The sequence below is a fragment of the Coenobita brevimanus genome, chromosome 72 (genome assembly GCF_032717465.1).
Source record: "Coenobita brevimanus isolate Jiangsu-jjx chromosome 72, ASM3271746v2, whole genome shotgun sequence".
NCBI classification, from domain to species: Eukaryota; Metazoa; Arthropoda; class Malacostraca; order Decapoda; family Coenobitidae; genus Coenobita; species Coenobita brevimanus.
In genome coordinates, this window is record NC_137025.1 from 1,017,501 (window position 1) to 1,036,348 (window position 18,848).

Here is an 18,848-nt window from a genome sequence, read left to right on the forward strand (position 1 = left end):
CTTTCCTTCACTCTCCCTCCCTCCCTTCCTTCCTTCTTTCTTTACTCTCCTTCTTCTTTCCTTCCTTCCTTCTCTACTCCAGTCCTTCTTTCCCTTCCATCCCTCCTATTCCCTCTAGCCTTCCTTTCCTCCTCCCTCCTCCTCCTTCCTATCCTTTTCCTCCCTCTTCCTTCCCTACTTCCTCCCCTCCTCCTCCCCTCCCTTCCTTCCTATCCTATCCTGCTTTCCTCCGGTCCTCCTTTATTTTTCCTCCCTCCCTCCTTCTTTTCCTCCTCCCTGTCTCCCTCCATCCCTCCTTCCCTCCCTCCCTCCTCCTTCCCTCCACCTCAGACCATATGGAAAGGACGGACATTTGATCTCTAAGCCGCGTGGGGGGAGGGGAGGGGAGGGGTTGGGAGGGGAGGGGAGGGAGAAGAGAGGAAGGGCGGAGGAAGGGAAGGAAGAGATGATGATGATGATGATGATGATGAAGATGGTGAGAGAGAGAGAGAGAGAGAGAGAATAAGTGGGGGGGGAGGGGGAGGGAGTGACCACCTGCTGTGTACCTGATTCCCCCTCAGGCATGGGGAGGGGAGGGGAGGGGAGGGGAGGGGAGGGGAGGGAGAAGGAGGGGAGGGAGGGAAGAGAAGCGGACGGTAGGGGTATGTAAGGGGAGGTGGAAGAGGAGGAGAGAAAAAATAAAAGGAGAGAGAGAGAGAGAGAGGAGGAAGAGGAAGTAAGAGGCGGAAGACAAGGAGAGGAGAGGAGGAAGAAGAGGAGAAGAGAGGAGAGGAGGAGGAGGGAGAAGAGGAGAGGAGAGGAGGGAAGGAGAGGGTCGAGGAGAGGTATGTGGTTAGGCAGGATTAAATGTGTGTGTGTGTGTGTGTGTGTGTGTGTGTGTGTGTGTGTGTGTGTGTGAAACCTAAATTATCGGGAATGTGTGTATGTATGTATGTATGTATGTATGTCCTTGGTTAACATACACTCCCTCTTTCCCTCCTCTCCCCTCCCTCCCCAGGAAGGGAGGGAGGGAGGGAGGAGAAAGAGAAATCATATGTATCATCACCCTAGTCAAGATCATTATCATTATCATCATTTTTCCATTTTCATAACTAAATTCCCATCATTATCAATAAACCATCATCATCATCATCATCATTATTCTTCATTACCATCTATATGACTATCATTTTCATCATTATTGCACACATCATTATCATTATTTTCTATGCCTATCATCATCACCATCATAATCAACACAGCTACTATCACATCATAATTAAACCTGCTGTTATTATCAACTTAACATCACCGTCACTATCATCATTACGGCCGAATCATACTACTACTACTACTACTACTATTTTTTTGCAGAGATCAATGTGCATTCCTTTGGCAATACTGGCAATCATTAATCACCATCACTATCAACGCCATCACCACCATCTTATCACCACCACCATCATTTTCATCACTCTCACCACCATCATCACCACCACCAGTATCTCCACCTCCGCCATCAATATCATCTCCACCAAAATCACCATCATCATTATCACCACCACCACCACCACCACCTTTACTTCCATCACCACCACCACCACCACCACCACCACCACCACCAGTCTACTTATAAACAGAAATTGCTTTACACCATACGAGTTCAGGGTACGAGAGAGAAATGCCTGCAGTCGACGGAGTGTACAGTGAGAAAAGGCATTGAGAACACAGCCAGACAACACCCATGCCTCTCCTCTTATCTGATGGCTACTCTGTGTGTGTGTGTGTGTGTGTGTGTGTGTGTGTGTGTGTGGAGGGATATAAACAGACATTAAAACAGATACACTGATACGCAAATAGACAAACAGACTGGCTGACAGAAAGAAGGAAGTAAGGAGGAATAGATGGATGTCTGTGAGAAGAGAAGGAGGGAAGGAAGGAAGGAAGGAAGGAAGGAGGGAAGAAAGAAAGAAAGGAGGGAAAGAAAGAAGGAAGGAGGGAAAGAAAGAAGGAAGGAGGGAAGAAAGAATGTAAGAAAGGAAGGAAGGAAGGAAGAATTAACAGACGTAAGAATGGAAGACAGGATATAAGAAAGAAAAGATGAATAGTGGATGAAAGATGATACAAGAGACAGATGATGGAAAGATGGAAGATGAGCAACAAATAGAAATGAGCTGAGAGTGACATTGCAGGACCGGATATGTTCACAGATATGAACAGGTCAGAATATTGAGAAAAGAGTTAGAATGAGAGGGACAGAATGAGAAAATAAGGATGGAAAGGGAGAGAAGAATGATACAACACGAAGCTACAGAGACAGGAGAAAGAAATAAGTGACTGAAAACTTCGAGAGAAAACTGATAAAACAGTAAGAAGGAATTACTGGCGAGGAAAATGATGCACTTTCGGTCAGGTATGAACTCGGTTTATGAATGCTAAATCCTCCTATTTTTCCAATTAAGTTTAATGTTAGAACCTAGCCGTGTCAAACCTCCCAAACACACCTGTGGCATCCAAACACACATCCATCCCGACACCGAAACCTCGAAAAATCCCCCCTGAGCCGAAATGCGCGCGGGACTGAAGGCGTATGTAAACAAACCCTCTCTCTCCCCCCGGGCTAGCCAAACACATCGCTGCGTTGCTAGTCTGTTTACAGGTGAAAGTCTGGGTGTTTGTTTGCGTTGTGTTTCATTAACATCTGCGGTGTTTGAGTGTGTTTTTATCTGTCTGTTCAATGGTGCTTCTTTGTGTCTTCCTCTCTCTGTAACTCTTTTTGTATCGTTGTGGGCGTTCTGTGTTAAGGGGATGGGTTTGTGGAAGGTGTGTGTGTGTGTGTGTGTGTGTGTGTGGTTGGGATTACGAGATTTTTTTAATGTCTGTTATTGGAGATGTTTCTGGATTCTTTCTCCCCCCTCACACACACACACACACACACACACACACACACACACACACACACACATATCTGACCCCCACCGTGAGAATTATCTACCTGTAATCAAGCTTATGTCCACCTGTTCACACTTGCACCTGTTCCTTTTTTATCTATCTATCTATCTATTTATCTATCTATCCGTCTGTCTGCCAATGTCCCAATCGGTCTATCTATCCGTGTGTCAGTATATCTGCCTGTCTGTCAGTGGTACCTACCTACCTATCTACCTACCTGCCTACCTATCTATCTATCTATTTATCTATCTATTTTGACCTTCCATAGTAGTTGTAGTAGTAGTAGTAGAAGTAGCGGTAGTAGTAGTAGTCCGAATTACCTCTTTTTCCATGCTGGCGATGTACGAATGGGAATGAAGTCTGTAGTGAGTAATGTATGGGAAAGTCGAAATGTTGGAAGATGTGTGTGTGTGTGTGTGTGTGTGTGTGTGTGTGTGTGTGTGTGTGTGTGTGTGTGTGTGTGTGTGTGTGTGTGTGTGTGTGTGTGTGTGTAGCAGTGGTAGCAGGAAATGAATACATGATGCAGGACAGACAACGACAACCCTAAGCCGTACTCCGAACACACAAGAAATAGCCCTGCGGAGTGTAAGGGAAGCGTTATATGTAGTTCACCCTGTGTTTAGAAAGCACATACGACGCAGCACTCCCCTTAAGATGCCCACCACGCCTTGGACTTGAACCCTGAGCACGGAGGAAGATGCAGGACGCGAGACGAACACCGTAGCGCCGCAGCCCCATTCAGTACGGGCTGTGGTGGTGAATAGCAAGTACGAAGGAGCCGTGTGTGTGTGTGTGTGTGTGTGTGTGTGTGTGTGTGTGTGTGTGTGTGTGTGTGTTTCTGCTCGGTTGATCGCCAAGTGTTGTCAGACTGGAGGATCGTTTTGACTAGAAACCAAGGAGACTCATCCCTTCAAAACCAAGACCCACAGAATTGTACGAAACCACAATTCAATATTCCAGTTCTGAGTGACGCAGTTCCGTTAGATGAAAACAAATTGACTGTTGAGAGGAAGAGGAAGAGGAAGAGGAGGAGGGAGAGGAGGAGGCACGAGGGAGACAGAGTGATATATTGTCTTTCCCTCCCTTCCTCCCTCCCTCCAATCTCTTCCTTCTCCCTTCAATGTCCTCTTCTTCCTCCCTCTATCTTTTCCTTCCATATTCTCCTCCTCCTTCCCTCCCTCCGTTCCTTCCTCCCTCCCTTCCTTCCTCTGTTCCTTCCTCCCTCCCTCTATTCCTTCCTTTTCCTTCCCTACGATTCATATTCCCTTCCTCCATCCATCCTTCTTTTCATTCTTTAATACATCCTCCTTCCTTCCCCCTTCCTTTCCTTCATTCATTTCTCCTTCCCGCCAATCCTCTCTCTCTCTCTGTCTCTCTCTCCCTCTGAAATCCGAGAGGAGGAAATCACGTCACTCGATGCTTGAGCGGAAAAGGAAGGAGGGAAGGAAAGAAAGGAGGGAAGGAAAGAAGGAAGGAGGGAAGGAAAGAAGGCAGGAGGGAAGGAAAGAAGGAAGGAGGGAAGGAAAGAAGGCAGGAGGGAAGGAAAGAAGGAAGAAAGGGAAGAAGGAAAAAGAACAGGAGGGAAAATGGATGTATGGTTGGAAAGGGAAGAAAAGAAGAAAGGAAAAGATGAAGGGAAAAAAAGTGTGTAAATGAGAGAGAGAGAGAGAGAGAGAGAGAGAGAGAGAGAGAGAGAGAGAGAGAGAGAATCACATCAGTCGCTTACGATCATTTCCGGTAAGATAGAATGACCGTGGGAACTCCGTCGTCCGTCTATCCCCCCCCCTCCCTCCCTCCCGTTTCCGTCTGTCTATCTGTTCTATCTATCCATCTATTTCTATCTATCGCAGCTCCGTCCATGTATAAACTGGCATTAGTAACTATCAATAAATATTTATCTATATATATCCATGTTTATATCTCTCTCTCTCATTAGTCTACTCCCTCCCCCCCTCTCTCTCATTCTTCTTCCCCTCTCTCTCTCCCCATCATTCTTCTTCTCCCCCTCTCTCTCCCCATCATTATCCTCTCTCTCTCTCTCTCCTCTTCTCTTCCCCCTCCTCCATATTCTCCCCATTCCTTTGTGGTACCCCGGACAATAGACGCCTAAACCAAACACAAAGCTATAGACGACATAACCACGGCCCCCAACAAAGGAGCATCGTATAGGAGGGTTGGGCAAGGGAGAGAATGCGACCGGGGAAGAATGGAAGGAGATTCGAGTCTGCATCCTATTCTTGGGTATAAGGAAGGAAGGAAGGAAGGAAGGAAGGAAGGAAAGAAGGAAGGAAGGGAGGAAAGAAGGAATGACTGAATGAATGAAGGAAGGAAGGAGAGAAGGATGGATGGAAGGATGGATGGAGGGAATGAATGAAAGAAGGAAGGAAGAAGGAAAGTAGGAAGGAAGGAAGGAAGGAAGGAAGGAAGGATTGAAGGATGGAAAGAAGGAAGGAAGCAAGAATAAATCCATGCAGAAATCAAAGAAGAAAAGTTAGAAGGATGAGAATCAGAGGAAGAGGAGGAGGAGGAGGAGGAGGAGGAAGAGGAGACAGGAGGAAGATATAAGAGGAAGAGGAGGGTGAAGAAGATTAAGGCGGGAAGAGGAAGAGGAAGACGTGGGGGTACCAAATTCTCTCTTAGCTATCTATCTATTTCTCTGTCTGTCTGTCTACCTATCTATTTATCGACCTACCTACCTATCAGTCAATACTACTACTACTACTACACCACAACTACTGCTACTACTACTACTACTGCTACTACTACTACTGCTACTGCTACTACTACTACTGCTACTACTACTACTGCTACTACTACTACTACGCTGACTCAACCGGAAGTGTGTGTGTGTTTGTACCTTGTTATTCAGCGTGTTTACCTTTGTTCAGTCTACCTGCATGCTGATTGGCCGGCCATATTCTCATCCCCTAACACCTGTACTTTTGCGATTTATTCCACCTTATCACCACGTCCAATATTCCCTAGCAAGGTGATAGTCAAGCAATATTATGATGATTTTAAAAGCACTGAAGAGAATATTGATGGGTAATTATTCAGGATAGATCGCAAGGGAGAAGGTGTTAAGGCGTTGTTCTAAGATCTCGAGAATATGGATCCTGTTTTCAGTGGTCGTATTTGGCTGAGAGTGTTAGTTGTGGATTCGGATCGTGTGTGTGTGTGTGTGTGTGTGTGTGTGTGTATGTGTGTGTGTGTGTGTGTGTGTGTGACTAATAACCTTCATGAAATGGCAAATAATAATAATAATAATAATAATAATAATAATAATAATAATAATAATAGTAATAATAATAATAATAATAATAATAATAGGAAGGAAAGAAGGAAGGAGGGGAGCGAATGGAGGGAGAGAGGAAGGATGGATGAAGAGAATGGAGGAAGGAAGGAAGGGGTAAGGGAGGAAGGAAGGAGAAGTTAGGAAGGGAGGAAAGAAGGGAGAAAATGGAGGAAGGGAGGATGGGAGAGAATGGAGGGAGGGAGGAAGGGTCATATAAGGGAAGGGGAGAAGGAGGTATGAATGGAAGGAGGAAGGGAGGGAAGAATGGGGAGGGAGGGGAGGGGATGAGGGAGGAGAAGAAAGGAGGGGAGGGAATTATGGAGAGGGAGGGGACTGAAGGGTGAGAAGGAAGAATAGAGGGAGGGAGAGAAGGAAGAACAGAGAGGGAGGGAGAAGGGAGGAGACAAATGAAAGAGGAGGGAGGGAGGGAGGGGACGAATGTAGAGAAGGCGCGAGAATTGTAAGGGAGGGGAGGAGGGGAGGGAGACAAATATAAGAAGGAAAGGGGAGACTGGGAGGGGAGGAGAGAGAAGGGAGAGAAGGAAGGGAGGGACGAATCAAAGGAGGGATAGATGGGGAGAGGGAAGGAGGCGAGGGAGAGAAGAAGGAAGAAGGGAGGTTGGAAGGGAGGTAAGACGGGAGGAGGGGAGGAAGACAAGGAGAAGGATGTATGGAGGTAGGGGGGTGGGGCTGAGAGAAGGAGAGGTAGGAAGAAGGGGGGAGGAGGTAGGGAGGAGGGGGGAGGTAGGGGGGAGGGGGGGGAGCAAAACAAGACTGGTTAGCAATGTTGTTCAAGGACTCAAGTAGGCGGAAGTGTACACACCTGTTACGTGTACACCTGTTATGTGTACATCTGTTACGTCCACGCCTGATATATGCACATATAAGTACATCTATGTACACACCTGTGTACACCTGTTGTGTACACCTGTAATGTGTACACCTATTAGGTACACACCTGTTGTCAAGCAGGTGTGTAAATACCTGCTACATCAACATCTGTTATGTACACACTTGTTATGTACACACCTGTTACGTACACACCTATGTATATACCGGATTATGTACACATCTCTTGTGTATACCTGCTATGTGCACAGTGCACACCCGTTATGTGTACGTTATATTTATTATCCTCTCCCTCTCTCTCTCTCTCTCTCTCTCTCTCTCGTCCCCAAACCTGCCAGTAGCTACGATCATTCACAACCACAACTACCATTACGTGCAACTACCACCATCCACAACCACAACTACCACCAGTATCACCTTGAGTCAATTTGTACAATTTAATGGTTGAGAGAGAGAGAGAGAGAGAGAGAGAGAGAGAGAGAGACATATGGTCTCTTCCTCCTCCTCCTCCCTCTTTATTACCATTATTATTATTATTATTATTATTATTATTATTATTATTATTATTTTGTCCCCATTCTCTCTCTCTCTCTCTCTCTCTCTCTCTCTCTGTCCACCTGTTGCACCAAGTCTGGCAAAAAAAAAACTTGCTCAATGCCACACAGTCAGGTGTGTGTGTGTGTGTGTGTGTGTGTGTGTGTGTGTGTGTGTGTGTGTGTGTGTGTGTGTGTCTGTGTCTGTGTGTGTGGTGAGCGTGCAATTTTTCTTTCCTATACAAACTTACACACACACACACACACACACACACACACACACACACACACACACACACACACACACACACACACACACACACACACACACAAAACTACGCACCTGTCTCACACAATTATCATCTCCCATGCACACTGAGGTCTTACACACACACACACACACACACACACACACACACACACACACACACACACACACATTACAAATCCTTCTTACACATACTGCATTCATACATACATATACATACATACATACTTCTGCACACACACACACACACACACACACACACACACATTACAAATCCTTCTTACACATACTGCATTCATACATACATATACATACATACATACTTCTGCACACACACACACACACACACACACACACACACACACACACAAGGTCACTTAGTTTCCAGGACCAGATGGTTTGACAGTCATCGGGGGGGAGGGGGAGGGGGGAGGAGGAGGAGGAAGAGAAGAGGAGGAATGGAGAGGAAGAAGGGATAGAGGGAGGAGGAGGAGGAGGAAGAGAAGAGGAGGAATGGAAAGGAGGAAGGGATAGAGGGAGGAGGAAGAGGAAGAGAAGAGGAGGAATGGAAAGGAGGAAGGGATAGAGGGAGGAGGAGGAGGAAGAGGAGGAGGGAAGGACAGAGGAAGAATGGAGGAGGAAGAGGAGGAAGATAGTGGGAGGAAGGAAGGAAGAAACAGTAGGCAGAGAGAGAGAGAGAGAGAGAGAGAGAGAGAGAGAGAGAGAGAGAGAGAGAGAGCGTACAAGTGGCTGAAAAAATCGCAAAGAGGAAGGAGTTACGAAGCCTGCAATGAAGATGCTCACACTTCTAACAATTGCCTTTCTAAAACTAAGATTTCTATCAACAGGAAAGACTAAGAAACACGAAATTATCCTTTCCTTGACCCTCCTGCCGAAAATAATTCCCAGCTAAGCCACAGAAGTGATCGTAAGAGCATTTGTGACCTTAGTTACGAAGGAATTAAGTGGCAAAGTCTACGGGAACTACACGCCTTTTTTCGCTGATGTATACCGTATCACTCTCTCTCTAAAGCGGACAGGTATGTTAATTATACACCTCTGCCATCATCCAAACATACTTAATACTAATGATGGTACCTGAACAGATTTACACCGCCCAGTAAGTGTGCAGTTCCACCTTCTCTAATATGGGGCCCTGGACACACACAAATTACCCCGTCACCGAGGATTTTGTTAATTTATACACTCCTCACGCTAATTACAAAACGATGAACACTTACACAGGCTTCTCAACACCTAAATGACCTTATTAGAGGGTAATTTGTGGCCTACTTATCGTCTCCTCTTATCATTATCCTTACCATCCTTTCTTAATTATTCCAAGACATTTTGAAAACTGCGTTGTTTTTGTCTTTAGTCACTTCTCACACTATCAAACTCTTTCCATGCTGGCGATGTACGTATGGGAATGAAGTCTGTAGTGAGTAATATATGATTAAGTCGAATTGTTGGAAGGTGTGTGTGTGTGTGTATTAATTCCGAATTCTGGACACACTTGTGATAGCCCGTTACCGAGAAATTTCGCCCAATTATACAGCTTTGGCCACGCGGAGAGGATGGAGAGCGAAAGACTGACGAGGAGAGTGTATATGTGTGAGGTGGAGGGGGGGAGAGGAATGGGGAGGCCAAGGATGAGATGGAGGGATGGAGTGGAGAGGTATACTAGAGAGGAAGGTGTGAGCTGGGAGCAGGGCAGTGAAATGGCGGGGGACAGGGCGACATGGAGGCGATTTGTTTGTGGCCACCCCTTACTGGATAACGGCGTCTGGCAATAGATAGATAGATAGAAGGAACGAAAAGCTAGAAACCTGCAATTATTCTTCACACCATAAATAAATAAATTACTTAATAAATACAAATAACAGCCATATCTAAGATCAGTTCATTTCGAGATACCTGGATACACTGCGTTTGAGAGAGAGAGAGAGAGAGAGAATCTAATTAACTCCCTCCCCTCCTCCTCAACGCAACCCTTCATTAACGCACTAGACACCATAATGGGGCACGTATCTAACCCCAGTATTAACAGAATTCAAGCTCTCTCCCTTTCTCTCTCTCTCTCTCATATGTGACTGTGTTCTTTCTCTCTTATTTGCCCTCTCTTCCAATTTCCTCTCTCTCCCTCCCTCCCTCTCTCTCTCTCTCTCTCTCTCTCTCTCTCTCTCTCTCGTGAACTTTGGCTTAACATTGTCCTTATTCGATTCTTGGTTTACTGGTGCGACCTTCTGAGAGAGAGAGAGAGAGAGAGAGAGAGAGAGAGAAGGAAGAGGAAGTGTTGGTAGGGGTCACGGTATCAGTCTCAGCCTTGACCCCGCCCCCCCTGACCCCTGACCCCGCCTTGACCTCTCTCTCTCTCTCCTATATAATTCCTTCCTTCCATCTCCATTTTCATTCTCTCTCTCTCTCTCTCTCTCGCCTTCCCACCTCACCTTTAACCCTGACCACCATCACGAATAAGTCGCAAAATGACGGTTGCTAACACCTCCAAGTGCGCAGTAGGCCTGCCTGCAACTGCGCATATGTCTTACACTGCGCATATGTCTTACACTGCGCATATTTCTTTCACTGGGTCCTGCGCTCAGTGCCTTGTGGGAATGCCGGAACACCTCTTTCTTAGCGATTTATTCTCTGGATTTCGCACTTCCTTAGCAAGACCGAATCTACATATACTCACATACCACCAATCTCTCTCTCTCTCTCTCTCTCTCTCCATGTACGTGTGCGCCTGACAAACCTACACATGTACGTGTTTGGGCAAAGGCTGGGCTCAGTTTCCTGTTTTTTCCCAATTTCTTCATGTGCGTGTGTGGGAGTGTGTGTACGGAGAGAGAGAGAGAGAGAGAGAGAGAGAGAGACTGTAACTGAGTGGTAGTTTGAGACAGACAGATATATATAGATAGATAGATTGACAAACAGCTAAATGAAGAGACACAGGTATATACTGCAGCAAAAATAGCGAATTATCTATCTATATATTATGTATACTGATAGGTGGCTAGATAGATAGAAAGACACACACACACACACACACACAGAAGCCTTGTACTCAACAGGAGACGTATATAGCTCTGCGGAATTTAAACTCCCCAAAATTGCCAAATAATATATATATATATATATACAGTATATATATATATATATATATATATATATATATATATATATATATATATATATAAAACTGTACAGTGTATGTATGTATGTAGGAATGTATATAAATTCACAGATAGATAGACAGATAGACACAGAGAGAGACAGGCTGACAGACGGATAGATACAATGACAGGTAGACTGACATACTTAGACAGGTAGACTGGCCTACAAAGACAGTCTCCCCATTCTGAAATAAGTCTGTGTGCCTAATCTCAAATCCCTGCTTTCGATAGATAGATAAAGAGATAAATAGACAGACAGATAGATAGATAAATAGATAGTTTCTCCATTTTTTCATCCGTCTCTCTACCTGACCACTAATTAACGTCTCCCTCTTTTTCGGACAGGTGTGGAGGCAGGTGAGGTCCACGGGGGAAATATCCGCGAGTTAGTCAGACACCTGCTCGCCGCGCACAACCCCGCCTCGCTACCGCCGGCGCGCATCGAGAACGCGCGCACCATACCCTCCTTCATGTACAAGATCCCGCGGAACAGGAGGATCTGAGACGATTTGGTAGGGCTGAAGAGGATCCGGAGGCATTGGAGACGATTTTTGTGGGATTGGAACCCTTTAAAGAGGATTGGAACCTTTTAAAGAGGATTGGAACCCTTTAAAGAGGATTGGAACCCTTTAAAGAGGACTGGAACCTTTTAAAGAGGACTGGAACCTTTTAAAGAGGTCTGGAACCTTTTAAAGAGGACTGGATTAGAATTTGTGTGATTTGAACCATTTGTGTCACTCTTAGTCTCAAAACCCCTTACCACTCGTGAGAGAGAGAGAGAGAGAGAGAGAGAGAGAGAGAGAGAGAGAAATTCAAAGGTGAACTTGTCTGTGGAAATGTGTGTGTGTGTGTGTGTGTGTGTGTGTGTGTGTGTGTGTGAGATAGATAGATAGATAGATAGAGAGAGAGAGAGAGAGAGAGAAAGGTGAACTTGACTGTGGAAATGTGTGTGTGTGCGTGTGTGTGTGTGTGTGTATCATGCCTAGCCATCTCCCCCGCCACACCAAACAATACTGCCACCTTCGCAACACCTTCTCCTGTACAATGGTATTAAATCCTAATCTTTCCTTTGTACTGACACTATTTCTGCCTGGTTTTCCTCCACCCTACCCTACCCCCCCCCTCTCTCTCTTGTTTCCTCCTCCTCCACATCTCCAGTACTTACCCTCCCCCTCTTCCTCTCCCCTTCTCTTCTTTCTCTCCCTCTTCTTCCTCCTCCTCCTCCTCTCCCTCCACCTTCACTTTCTGTTTAGTCTTTACCTGTCTTCCACTGTCTTTCTCCTTCTTATTATTCTACCTTTTCTCGTCCTCTCTCTCTCTCTCTCTCTCTCTCTCTCTCTCTCTCTCTCTCTCTCTCTCTCTCACTCTCTCTCTCTCTCTCTCTCTCTTTCACTCTCTCTCTCTCTCTCTCTCTCTCTCTCTCTTACTCGTGGCCACAACAATGCAACATCTATTCAACTCACACGTCACACTACACCACACCACACACCACATCTCACCACACCACCTCACCCAACCACACCACACCACACCACACCGCACCTGTCTCATCCACACCACACCACCTCACCCAACCACACCACACCTGTCTCATCCACACCACACCACCTCGGCCAACCACACCACACCACACCTGTCTCATCCACACCGCACCTGCCTGTCGCCCTCCTGCAGGTGTGGGCTGACCTACACACCTGTCAGGCAGTTGTGTAAGTGTCAGGGAGAGAGCTGTGCGCTTGTTTATTTTTCAGGTAGAGAGAGAGAGAGAGAGAGAGAGAGAGAGAGAGAGAGAGAGAGAGAGAGAGAGAACCTTCGAAAGTGAAAGAAAATGACTGTAAGAAAGACAGAGAAACGAAAAACTGTACGATTAAAGTGAGAAAAATAAAGAAACAGACAAGAAAATAAAGAGAGAGAATAAAAAAAATATGCTGAGGAAGGACAGAAAATATGAGAAAAGAAAGACAGAGAAATTAAAGAGAGAGAGAATGTGTGCCAGGAAAAACAAAAAAAAATTAAGGGAGAGAAAAAGATAAGAAAGCGAGACAATGTAAAATAAAAGATAAGAAAGTGACAGAATGTGAGGAGAAATACTTTAAGATAACATAAAGGTGAGAAAAAGGTAATTAAAGAGAGAGAGAGTGAGAATGTGAGGGAGGAAGAATTAGAGGATATTAAAGACAGAACATATAAAAGAAAAAATGAAAGACAGTGAGAGAATGTGGGAAAATTTTTAAAGAGAGAAAATATCTATGAAAACGAGCAAAAAGGAATTAAAGAAAGAGAACAGAAAAAACTCAATAAAAAGAAATGAAAGAAAATGGGAATAATTTTGAGAATAAACACGAATATATAAAAAAAAAATAAAGTAAGAGAATTTGAGTGAATTTAAAGATAATCTCACTTTTGACTTCTATGCGTAAAAAAAAAAAGAGGCTGTTTTTCGTTGGACTAATGTTTTTTTTAATGTATATATGGACACAATTTACTCCACGTCACCCCTGTATGTCGTAATGTTTATGTGTTTACCACGAGCGAATGTTTTAGGTGTGTTTTAATGTCTGTTTTAATTTTTCCGTCATGTTTACAATGTTTTACGAGTGTTTTAATGTCTGTTTTACGTCTCCCATAATGTTTAAATGTTTTACGAGGGTTTTAATGTCTGTTTTACGTCTCCCATAATGTTTAAATGTTTTACGAGTGTTTTAATGTCTGTTTTACGTCTCCCATAATGTTTAAATGTTTTACGAGTGTTTTAATGTCTGTTTTACGTCTCCCATAATGTTTAAATGTTTTATGAGTGTTTTAATGTCTGTTTTACTTCTCCATAATGTTTGTTTACCTCGAGCGAATGTTTTAGTGTGTTTAAAAGTTATATGAATGATTTAATATTTGTGTTTTCCCTCTTCCCATAATATTTAAATGTTTTCAGTAAGAGTTCGAATGTGTTTTTATGTTTATATGTTTTTCCTGATAAATTTATCATGTTTAAAAATTGTTCTCAGATTTGTCAATGGTTTTTCTCATAATGTTTAAGGGTTTTGTGATTTCCAATATTTTCCCCATAATGTTTAAATGTTTTCTACTATTTTTTTTTTACTGCAAGGTACTATTTTTCCATAATGTTTAAATTTTTACCATGAGAATTAGAATGTATACAGTAATTATAGGGTCTGTTTTAGATGAGAATTTGAATGTTTATATTTTTCATAAGTCAGACTGTTTTTTTCCATAATGTTTAGATATTTTCCAAGAGAATTAGATTATTTACTGATAATGTTTATATGTGTTCCATAAGAATTAGGAATATTTACTGATAATGTTTAAATGTTTTCCACGAGAATCTGAATGTTTATTTCTCCCTCGTAAGTTAATGTTTCTTTCATAATGTTTAAATGTTTCCTGTGATTCAATTTTTTTCCTTCACTAAAATGGTCTTAAATTCTAGCTATCTCCAGACGATTTTCCTCAGTCCCGGATAAATCGCTTACGGGATTATATAAAGACACTCATTAACCCCATGATTTTATTCAGTCCTGGATAAATCGCTTACTGGATTATATAAAGGCATTCATTAACCCCTTCACGTAAAAAAAAAAAAATCTTTCCGAAGCTGAATTAAGTTTTTCTATAGATAGGGGAATAAATTTTTTGCGTCATCGTCCTGAATGGCTTAAAACTAATAATTACGTTTTCTGTAAAGGCCCCGTTTTCTATGCCATGTTTTGAAAATTGTGTTTATATTATATTTAAACATTCTGTAGGTAATAGGTATATGGATTTTTTGTTTTTTTTTTCGATATTTGTACAAGTTTTTAATTTTTGAGATGTTTGAATGTTTTTGTCAACTGTAAGGGGATAAAAATGTTAATGTTGATGTTTCCTGTGAGTGTTTATTTTCGAGATGTTTAAATATCTTTCCTCGATGATGTGTACAAGATTTTTCTGATGTTTAAATGTTTCCTGTCAACAGTAGGGGGCAAAAATGTTAGCAATAAATAATGTTGATGTTTCCTGTCAATGTTTATTTTCGAGATGTTTAAATATTTTTCCAAATGATGTGTACAAGATTTTTCAGATGTTTAAATGTTTCCTGTCAACAGTAGGGGGCAAAAAATGTTAGCAATAAATAATGTTGATGTTTATTATCGCCAGTGCTTATTTGGGATGTTTAAATATTATTCTCAATGATGTGTACAAGTCTGCGAATGTTCAGATGTTCAAATGTTTCAACGAAAGGGGGCAAAAAGGTCAAAGATAAAGAATGATGTTTATAAAGGTCAGCGATAGGTAATAATGATGTTTATAATCGTAAGTGTTTATTTTTGTAACTGATAGGTAGATTTTTCAGATGTTGATAGGTTTGTGTCAATCGTAGGAGGCAAAAATGATAGCAAATAATGTTGATGTTTATGGTCAATGTTTATATTTCTACGTGAGAGAGAGAGAGAGAGAGAGAGAGAGAGAGAGAAAAAAAAAAAAAAAGAGAGAGAGAGAGAGAGAGCGTCTGTCGTGTGATATCCATGCTGCTTTGATGGAGAAAATTTTTTTATAATAAAGTTACCAATAATTTGGAATTATAAATAAATAAAACACATAAATGATTAATTAAAAGAAAAATAAATCGATAAATAAAAAATTAAAATCGATAAATAAAATAAACTCGATAAATAAAAGGAAATAAAATCGATAAATTAAAGACAATATAAAATCAATCAATAAAAAAAATGGACATTTCTAAAAATATTAAATACAAAAATAAAAATAAAATGAATATATTACCAAAAAATTTAAATATATGTAAAAAAAATTATCTCCAGAATCTGACTCACTCCTAAGACATTCCATGAATATTTTTTCCCCACCTGAAAAAAAAAAAAATATTGAAGCATTAATTGAGGTCATTAGTATATGTAATTACGTCCTTCAATTAATTATACTCCATTCTTGTTCATTTTTGGTGATTTTCCTCTCTCTCTCTCTCTCTCTCTCTCTCTCTCTCTCTCTCTCTCTCTTTTAGTCTGATTTTCTTCCTCTGTATATCTATCAAATGTCTATCTTAGTGTCTCTCTCTCTCTCACTAATAAAATAGACCGAACGAAGATATAATAAAAACTATGCTTTATTAGATTCATGGCTTATTATTATTATTATTATTATTATTATTATTATTATTATTATTCTTGCATTACATAGTCACTGTTACATGAGGTGTGAAAGGCGATGATGTCTGTCTGTCTGTGTGTATGTTTGTAAATATATATATATAAATAGTACTAGTGTTGAATGCTAGGGTATTGTTATTATTATTATTATTATTATTATTATTATTTCCTGGATTTTTGTGATTAACAATGATGATTATCCATTTATTATTATTATTATTATTATTATTATTGTCATTATCATTATTATTATTGTTATTATTATTATTATTATTATTACTATTATTATTATTATTATTATTATTATGTTATCATTATTATTATTTTTATTATTATTATTATTACTGTATCATTCTTACTACCCTTGTTATCATTATTATTATTATTATCATGATGTCTATAGGCTATAATTAAGCAAGATGTGTACAGGTTAGTTCCAAGGCTTGACCTAGGGTTGCTAATCGCGCTGCTAAACCCAGACTAACAAGCCACACTTAACAAGGCATTAGCTAGTTCTCTAATCACCACCAATTACAGGTCACAAATAAAATACATAAACAAATAAAATAATGCACCTACTCAAAAAACTTTCAGTGAATTTCGATTTTTCTCAAAATTTTAGGTCTGGTTAAAATCATCCTTTACACACCATATTATTTTTTTTACCATAATAAATTTAAATAAAAATAAAATTAAAAATGATGACTTTTCACCAACTATCGATAGAATGTTCAAATCTTGGACCATTTTTCCCATATTAATTCGTTCAGGAAGTTCAAAATAAATATCTAGGTATGTAAATTCGGTTAACACAGGGTGGTCCGAATATAGCGCTCAGTCTGCTGGTGTGGGCGTGGGTGTGGGACTATGAAATTAATGATACAGGTTAGGATACTGATAACGCTGCCTGTCTGCTGGTGTGGGCGTGGGTGTGGGAGTAGGAAATGAATAAATGATGCAGGATAGACACTGATAACGCTGACTGTCTGCTGGTGTGGGCGAGGCTGTGACAGTAAGAAACGAAATATAAGGGCACAACTTAAGACACTGACAAGGATGCAGTAAGAAATGAATAAACAGCTTAAAGACATACGATAAGGGTGAGCCGTCCCCAGCACAAAGACAGCACCTGTGGAGTGGAAAGGGAGTGCTATATAGGGACGATCCTGTGTATAAGGCGATATAGGCTATGTAATATTATAGGGGGTTTATATAGTAAGCATATATGGGCCTACTTCAGTCAGGGTCCTGGGTCCAAACCTCTTAGTGGCGGTCATTTAAATCACGTGTGGTAGTGTGTGCTTTCATATGCTAGTACTCTCTCTCTCTCTAATTACCTACCTAACTATCTACCAAGCACAAACTCAGCTCTCTCTCTCTCTCTCTCTCTCTCTCTCTCTCTCTCTCTCTCTCTAACACACACACACACACACACACACACACACACACACACACACACACACACACACACACACACACATTTCAAACACCCACAAATTCTCTCCTCTCACGTCCAGCACCAAAATGACTGAAATCGAACCACCATCACCGTTTACCACAAGGTCCCCAAATTCGGAAGCGTGTGTGAGAGGCGTGTGATAAATCTTTAGTTCGTAGAATACTCTGTGCCAAACTTCTGTACATACTGTATAAAAAAATAAAAAATAAATAAACATTGTTACATGCAAGTATTTTTTTTGTAAGTCTGTACATTAAAAAAATAAAGATAAGTTTGTAGAAATGTGTGTTTGTGTTTATTCCTTTTAAATGTTTGTTTATGCTTTTTAAATGTTTGTTTGTTTTTCCTTTTAAATGTTTGTGTTTATACCTGTGTTTATCCCTTTAAAATGAGTCTCTGTGTTTTATTCATTACTTTACAATGTTTCTTTGTGTTTATTCCTTTCAATAATCTGGAATCTATTGCATTAACTTCTCCCCTAAATCCTTCCCTAACTCCTAAAATGCAGGTAAGGTCGATTTTAGCGTTTTCTTGCAGGCCCCTGGCGATCTACAGCCCTCCCCCCTCTCTCTCTCTCTCTCTCACCCTCCGGCCGTGTCTGTGCACCTGTTTGTCTTCCTGTCTCGCTCATCACACACCTGTCACGTCCGGGGGCTTAGGGTGAAGATGGTGGTGGTGATGATGAGGCAAGTAACAATGATGATGATGATGATGGTGATGATGATGAGGCAAGAGATGATGGTCTTAATGATAATGAAGTTGAGGCAAGAGATAATGATGATGATGATGGTGAGGCAAGACATGATGACGATGATGATGATGACGACGATGATGATGATGGTGGTGGTGGTGATGAAGAGGCGAGACAAAAGATGATGATGATGAAAAGGTGAGCCAAGAGATAATGGTGATGATGATGATGATGATGATGATGACAAACTACATCATCATCATCATCACCCAACATCACAACGAAATCCTGTAGGGAGAGAGAAGCAGTCAGATTACTTTGTTTACATACGCTTTCGTCACCCAAATGATTCGGTTCAAGGCAGGATTTTAGGTTTATATATGTCCGAAAAATAGGAAAGTTCGGTACCCAGAACAGTTCGGGAGATTTCGACGCGACTGACAACCTATCCAAGAGCGAGAAGGAAGGGTGTGAGAATTCGACA

The 18,848-nt window shown here is 41.6% G+C and overlaps 1 protein-coding gene across 1 annotated transcript in view; it reads left to right on the forward strand.

Moving 5' to 3' along the window:
• The window catches only part of LOC145407178 (uncharacterized), a 29,844-nt gene extending 18,103 nt beyond the window's left edge, over nt 1–11,741 (forward strand). Inside the window, exon 5 of the mRNA XM_080278208.1 lies at nt 11,410–11,741. Coding sequence (XP_080134334.1) covers nt 11,410–11,555 — 146 coding nt within the window. The 3' untranslated portion in view covers nt 11,556–11,741. The remainder of the gene's footprint in view (nt 1–11,409) is intronic.
• The last annotated feature ends 7,107 nt before the right edge of the window (nt 11,742–18,848 follow it).